The sequence below is a fragment of the Meles meles genome, chromosome 3 (genome assembly GCF_922984935.1).
Source record: "Meles meles chromosome 3, mMelMel3.1 paternal haplotype, whole genome shotgun sequence".
Classification (NCBI taxonomy): Eukaryota; Metazoa; Chordata; class Mammalia; order Carnivora; family Mustelidae; genus Meles; species Meles meles.
The window spans coordinates 98,357,128-98,365,193 of NC_060068.1; the positions used below are offsets into that span (position 1 = coordinate 98,357,128).

General features: G+C 41.3%; 1 protein-coding gene across 1 annotated transcript; it reads right to left on the reverse strand.

Annotated features, from left to right (window-relative positions):
• On the reverse strand, positions 1–4,597 carry LOC123939138 (sperm-associated acrosin inhibitor-like). Its single transcript, XM_046001089.1, has 5 exons — positions 4,565–4,597; positions 4,047–4,123; positions 2,718–2,755; positions 1,667–1,785; positions 1–290 (listed from the first exon to the last, which is right to left on the reverse strand). Exons 2-5 carry the CDS (start codon positions 4,111–4,113, stop codon positions 254–256), a joined length of 261 nt encoding a protein of 86 aa, XP_045857045.1. The 5' UTR covers positions 4,114–4,123; positions 4,565–4,597; the 3' UTR covers positions 1–253.
• Positions 4,598–8,066: the final 3,469 nt, after the last annotated feature.

Below are 8,066 nucleotides of genomic sequence, written 5' to 3' on the forward strand. Positions count from 1 at the left end.
TATCAAACATGCAATCAAGACATTAGTGTTTCAAATTACCATTGAATAATTGAACATAGAGAATTATAAAACCTGAAATCACAGGAAATTTGAGTTGGAAAAAAATTTCAAATTCCCGATATTTTGTCTTCTGTTCATAGGATATACCTGGCCATCTATGAATTTCAGGCTCTGATCGAGAATATTCTAATTGTCTGTGGACTATACCACAAAATGTGATGACACATTCATTGAAGGGCTGTTCGATCAATATTCAACAAGAACCAAAATGTAGAAAATATATATCAGTCCTGTAGAGAAAGCAAGAGAGAGAGAGAGAGAAAAGGAAATTAAAGAGTTACAGGGAAGAAATAAAGTGTGCTACATTTAAAAAAATTTAAGAAAGATGTTAGTTGAAAACCCGGTGAAATCCAAATGAATTCTATAGGCTAGTTAATAGTGGCATACCAATGTTAATTTCTTAGGTTTGAGATATGTGCCAGGGTACTATAAGGTGGTAACCTTAGCGGAACCTGGATAAAGGACATGGAAAATTGGTACTATCTCTTAAGTTTTTCTGAAGGTCAAAAGTTATTCTAAAATAAAAATTTTATTTAAAAACATGATCTTTCAAACCCCTGGCTCATCTCACTGTAAACAGTAAATTCACTGCTATAAATTTGATCGTTGGCTGCACAAATTGGATCCATTTCCGTGGTGCAGAAATGTAGAGAGTATGCATGGAGAATACAGTTTGGATGGATACATGATGATATCAAAGAGCTTCTCAACAGGGAGGATCTGAATGTGGCGCATGGTGGGAAGGCTGTCCTCCACTGTGGAAGCAGTTGGGCTCAGTTTGCTCCTCGGGTGTGGCTCATGTCCTTGTGCCCTACTCATCCCCTATCAGGCTAATGACTCTTCCTACTTGCTCGGTTCTGACTCAGTCTTGGGACGCACCCCAGTCTGAGAGAAGGGTTATTGGAGATGGTCTTAATGGCTCTCTGGAAACAGAAGTCAATTTGGGGCATTCAATGTGCAAGGATTTGTGAAAGGAAACACCCGTGAGAGAAAATGAGGAAGGAGGTGGGAAGACTGGCCAGAGAGTTAGACTGCAAACTCCTTCAGAGTGAAGGGGACAGGACGGGAGATTTGATGGGAGTACTCAAGAATGTCCTACTGCCCATGGAAGATATCTGGAGACTGTCATGGAGGTTATGAGAAAAACTGGACCATCAGAGGAGTTCCTTTCTAGCACGAATGGGCCCATTATGATGGATTTCGAATTGCAAAGGTCAGTTCAGGTTCATGCATGAGTAGGTCCTCTGCAAACAGGTCTGCAGGGGTCAGGATCATGGCTATCATGGAGAACTATCATTCTGCATCAGGGCTTAGGCGTTATGTCACACTGGTTGCTAGTCTGCCTTAGTAATTCACAATTAAGTTCAATGAATTGATTTCTGCCTTTGCACAGTATCAAGCAAAATTATAGTGAGAGCTCAAACACAAAATGACTTTCAGAAACAGGAACTTTGGGGAAAGGTATAAGCGTGGCCCCTAAGTTTTTACAGACATCTTACCATTACCATCTATTGTGCTGAGGTTATCTGTAACACAGATTTTGCCATCACTTTGTGATAGTTTCTTCATACTTTGGAAGAATAAAAATGGACTGTTGTGTGCTTACCCCCTTCCCCTGCAGAAAATACATGGGTTGCCGTAAGTTCTTCCATTGCTTGCACAGAGTGGATCCCATTCTCTGGTGCAGTACTTATTCTCAGGTGGAAATTGTGTGCAGTCCACCATCTCAACAGAGAGACAACAAAATTCGTCAGGGAATGAAACTCTAGAATTTTCTTGAATCTCCCTCTGAAATGCTACGTGTCAAGCTGGAAAAATATAGTCTATACATAGTTGTAAAAGGGAACATCTATAACACTAACACCTAGAAAACAAACACATATGCCCCTTAAAAAATAAGACATTATAAAAATGTCTTTATCAACCTGCTATTACTTTGAAAAAGCTCACAGAACTAGCTGTGTTTTTCTAATTTGATGACCACTATCCTCACTTCCTTCACATCTTTCTACTTCCAAACTCGAGAAGAAATTATAAAGCTGAAGTTTTTCTGTTTATCATTCCCTTAGCTTTCCTGATAATTTCACAATGTATATGTGTGTGTGTCTGTGTATAAACATATAGATATAAATGCATTTGTTTGGTGTTGACAGTGTTGGTAATCTCCATAAACAATATGTGTGCATGCTTATATTATCTGCTTCTGAAATCTCCCTGTGACTCTGTTTATTCAGATACTCAAATAGGTACTTTAATTTTCACCTCTCTGTGTATATATGGAAATTATCATATTCTATTCATCCTTGAAGTGTGTATTTTTGTTAGTTCACTTTTCCTTTTGTTTTGCTAAAATGAACACTTCTACTATAAACACCATTTGACCTCTCTCAGATGCTTGTGTGACATATTTGTATCCTTTAACTGCATTTTTGTGTAATGGGATATGTACATTTTTATGTTGTCTAGATAATGACAAATGGCTTTTTAAGGCTACTATGTTTCTATTCCTTGACTTTAGTGAAAGAATACCACTGTTTTGTTGTAATTTTTGAAAGATTTCTCTGTTGTACATTTGTTTGATAAATTTCACTGTTAAAATTTACAATAAAATAAGCTAAGTATTTTATTTTTTCCAACTTCCATCATTATTGACTTACCGCAGACTCGTTTGGAACCGGAGGTGCGAAAGATGTCTCTGCAACCAACAGATTGATGTACTCATTAAAAGTGAAGATGATGAAGAGGAAGAGGAGAAGGAGAAGGAGAGAAAGGAAGGAAAAAGGAGGAGGAGGAGGAGGTGGAGGCATGAGGGTGGAGAGAAGAGATGAAGAGAAGGAGTAGGATAGGGAGGAGTAGGAAGAATGGTCTTTTTGGTAAATAGAACCCATCTCTTAATAAACCTATGGGAATTGTTCCTCAACACTCAGCAAGTAATGAGGTGGGGCTTTGTGTCATTAACAAAACTAAACATTCACTGAATGCTATCAAATTTGGAAATATTTTGAAATCCCAATTATTCTCACTCTGTGAAATATAATTTGATGTATAATTTTTAATCATCCCTAATGCCCTTCTTTGAAGATAGGCTCTTTTTTCTCCTTCATTTTGTAGATGAGACATCTACAAAACTGAGAAGACCATGCTTTCCAGCATGTAGCTTACATATGAAGAAATCAATTAGCACTTAAAGAATCAGTTCCCTAATCTGAATGGGAATGTCTACCCAACACAATGCAGATGACTTATTCTGCAGTTCATGGTCCCCTTCAGCTCTAAGAAAGATAACTTTTGTCCGAGGAGTCAACATGTATCTCCTTCGAGGCCTGTTTTGGGGACCTCCTGGGTGATCAAGAAGCCAGAATATTAACCAACAGCAGACCCAGAAGAGATCATTCCTCCCCATGGTTTGTATTTAATAACAATGGATTTGACCTCCAAAAAGGAAAAAAAAAAGGGCAGGGGATTTAAGTAATGTTCTATAGTCACAGATGGACAAACAACCAAGTTCTGCTGCCCATTCTAACCCATTACTCTGTCTCCACTTGTCCAAAAAAGGAAATGAGAAAAAGCAATCCACTGATGCAATTTTAAAAAGACCTTTGTGGGGCACCTGAGTGGCTCAGTCAGTTGAGCAACTGACTCTTGATTTCAGCTCAGGTCAGATCTTAGGGTCCTGGGATTGAGCCTTGTGTCAGACTCCTCATTCAGCCGGGAGTCTGCTTAAAATCCTCCCCCACCCCCGCCCCGTGCCCCTCTCCCCCAGCTCAGGCATGCTCATTTGTTCTCTCTCCCTTAAAACAAACAAATAAATCTTAAAAAAAGAAAGCTTAGAAGATACCCTTACTATGCCTCTTATCACTTAACCAGTTTAGAGGCTGCAAAGGATCTCCTCCCTTCCGGATTGTTGCAGTGGCTTCCTGCATGTTCTAAGATATATTTCGCCTTGGACAGGAAATATCTCACCTTGAACTGGAAAACTTACTCACCAGAATAAAGAGGAAACACCAAGGCAATGATGAAAATAGCTTTGATCCATGATGAGAAGAGAGACATTTTATCAAGTCTGTGGAAAAGAAATTTTGGTGTGTTTAGAACACATGGCACATGGACAAATTTTCTATCTCCAGATGAGGGTTTCTGACTGGCAAAGTCCAAACTTTTAGAGTGCTTAATAGGTTACTAATTAAGGTAGACCACATATTCTTATTTTTCTTCCCTCAGCTCTCAGATTCAATAGGACATCTATGTGAACAAAAGGGCTCCTAGAGATGTGAGAGTAATCCCAAGATAAGTCCTCTCAGCACATTCAAGAAGGAGCTGCTCATTCTCCCAGGCTTGGCACAGCTCCCAAGGAGCCTGGCTTCACAAAAGGAAATAGGCCCTTTGGAGGCCCCATTTTGCCACAGAACCCAGAAATGGTTATTTCTGGAAGGAGTGACCTGGAGCAGTCCTCACAGTGATGCTCGGTGCCAGGGCCACCTTTGTGACAGTCCTCCTCACTGACCTGAGATAGAGACGGCAGTGGAGAGAGTGAGGCCTTCAGCTCGAGGGACCGGCTCTGTCTATTTTGCTCATCTGTCTCTCTTGGTCACTCCCACCCAGCAGAGGCGCCTCCTTTACTGGCCTATCGGTGGGGAGCCTGATGGCAAAAAACAGACGACTGGCAGCACACAAGACGCTGCGGTGTCATGTGCTTTGTGTGGAAAAGACGTCCCAGTTTTTCTCTCAGGGGGAGGCTGGGGACAATTTGAGTACAGAAGCATGAGATGGGAGAGCGAAATCAGGGTAACTACAGATCCCAAGATAGGGAAAATATATGTAAGCTTTCCAAGCTATTGAGTTGGAAAGGACAAGAGAATCAAAGCCAGCCGAGAAGAGCCGTTCGTTCAAGTGTAATTAGATACAGGCCTAGACCCTGGGCTTCACAACGCCAGAGCAGAGACTCAGTTGGAGATTTGTTTTAGATTGACACTCTCCTTAGAGTTTCAATGTCAGCTTTTTGTTTTGAGCTAATTGTAGGTTCAATGTAGTTATAAGAAGTGGCACAGAGCCCTCTGGCATCCCCGAGCCAGTTTCTCCCGCTGGGAGCATCTTGTAAAACTAGAGGGCAAATTCCCAGCCAGGAACTGCTATGAGCGGGAGACCTCTGGTCCATGTCCGCTCTCACTACCGAGCCTGTGCATCAGTTGTTTATAAATGAAGCCTGGGTAGTAGTATGTTGGAAAAACTCCCAGGTGGGTATCAGCGTAGCCACCTTTGGAACCTCGCCTAAAGGATAGTAGGCACGAGAGAGACCTATTCACGGTGTTAATCCTTCCTTGATACGTCTATGCATCCAATCATCACACTGTACGGCTGTAATTTACAGAATGTTATATGTCAATTCCATCTCAATAAACCTGGAAAAAACTAAAGAAGACTCACAGAAACGAGACTGAGACCACATGGGGCAATGTCTTAAGTTAAATAAGCGGGTGACATTAGAGGCTTTGAAGAAGGGTAAGATATCATCAGTCATTGTCTCCCTAATTAACTAACCTCCTTCACAGTCTGATATCTGGAGTGTGGGCAATTGAAAGACTTGATTCTGAGTCTCATCTACCACTGAGTGACACATTGACACAATGTTTCGATATCCTAATATATAACTTCTTTATTTTAAATGTGGGCATAACAATTCCTGTGTCTTAGATGTCAGGGATAAAATAGAAACGCAGTTTGCATTCACAGTTGAGTGTTCGGCTTACCTTTGCCGCCCTAATGTAACTTGCCTTTGACCAGCAGTGGGAACAGCTAGCACTCAGGCAGGAAACTCGGAGGGTAGCACTGTTCGACTCTAATTAATGGAAGAATACAAAATCTGGTGAGTGCAGAAAGCGCTCCATTATTCTTGTTCAGTGAATATTATTCTTAGAGGAACTCTTTGAATTATTGACAGACACCATCAGAGGCTTCTGTAGCTGATCTGTTCTTTGGATGCAGGATGTTTGAGGAAAAAGAAAACTGAAGTCTCGAGTTGAAATTACTGAGAAGCCCTCCATAGCTCCCACCCTAGACTTCTCCTCTTGTGTGTTCTCACCGGTAGAGACTTCGAGCAGGAGAGGCAGCCTATGAATCCCAGCTGGCCACATGCATTTTTGTTTTCTGTTTTTGAAATTATTCGGCACAAGGGATGTTTACATGTGTGAATTGAAAGTTTCATGAAGAAAAAAATGAAGATATTATTCAACTTGCCTCAGAGGAAAGATAAGAAGACTGCATCTTTCAAATAATAGAGATATTAAGAGAGAAGGAAGGAAAAAAATGAAAAGTGCCCCTTCTCAAAAATGAGAAGTGCCCCCGTGCCGCTGCCCCATAAGTTGTGGGCAAAGAAATCCTCCATTTTGGACAATAACAGCAAGTTACCTGAATTTTGCCTGAACATGTAAAACACCAGCTGGACTGGTACAAGAACTTCTCCCGGGTCATTGAATAATGCGTGTGTATGTTTTTTAAACTTCATACTGTTGAAAAGAGAATAAGAGAAGTCCACGTTTACCAGTATTTCATGAAAGACTGAGTTCTTCCAGTTCACCACCTGTTTCAGAAAAAAACAAAGGGATTTGATGCCATATGCCATGCCTTTGACAGATGTCTCAGAGAGTATCTGGGAGGCTCACTTGGTTAAGTGTCTGGCTCTTGACATCGGCTCAGGTCATGATATCAGGGTTGTGAGATCAAGCCCCATATTGGGCTCTGCTCTGAGCTTGGAGCTTACTTGGGATCCTCTCCCTTTCTCCCTCTGCCCCCCTTGCTCTCACTTGCTCTCTCTCCTAAAGTGATGGGGTAGGGGAGGGAAGATGTCTCAGGCAATAACCAAGGAGAAGAATTTGCTGATATAACACCCAGTGCTCATCACAAGTGCTCTCCTTAACCCCATCATCCATTTAACCCATCCCTCACCCACTTCCCTTCCAGCAACCCTCAGCTTGTTCACTCTAGTTAAGAGTCTCTTTTACAGTTTGCCTCCCTCTCTCTTTCTTCCCCCTATGTTCATGTGTTTGTTTCTTAAATTTCACATATGAATGAAATCATATGGTATTTGTCTTTTTTCTGACTGACCGATTTTGCTTAGCTCAATACACTGTAGATCCATCCACGTTGTTGCAAATGGCAAGATTTCATTTTTTTGATGGCTGAGTAATATTCCATTGTAGACGTACACCCCAACTTCTTTCTCCATTCATCTGTTGATGGACATTTGGGCTCTTTCCATAATTTTTCTATTGTTGATAGGGAAAGCCATCTTATACACGAAAGCCACCAAAGCCTAACACAGACTGTCCCTTCAAGAAGTAAGAGCAGGGGCGCCTGGGTGACTCAGTGGGTTAAAGCCTCTGCCTTCGGCTCAGGTCATGATTCCAGGGTCCTGGGATCGAGCCCTGCATTGGGCTCTCTGCTCAGCAGAACCTGTTTCCCCCCTCTCTCTCTGCCTGCCTCTCTGCCTACTTGTGATCTCTGTCAAATAAATAAATAAAATCTTAAAAAAAAAAAAAGTAAGGGCAAAGGACAGCTGTGACTATCTTGTTCGTTCTTGCCACCTCAGCTAGCTGCACTGTGTTGAGAAATCTGCTCTAAAGATCTTTGTGTAAGAAACTAGATGTAAGAGAAATGGTAATGATAAGGCACTGGAGTTCCTTTCATCCTGCCCAGATTTTGAGAACTTGCCTTCTACAGATGGCATCAAAGTTATTCAAGCAGCATAGAGCAGGGGACTGTATTTGATCCAATAGGCCCACATGAATGGGGAGGGGAGAAAATGATGTGTAGTTAGTTATAGCTATGTACAGTCTGTTCAAGCAAGGGAATTTTACAGTCTCCAAGAAACTAGGATAAGAAACCAAGACTTTTGGAATCTATAATCGCTAAATAGAACCTCAGTATTTTAAATAATTGCTAGATATGAGAATCACTGAGGAGCTTTATAATATCTGGGTTCATTCCCTGAGATGGTGATTCTATTGTTC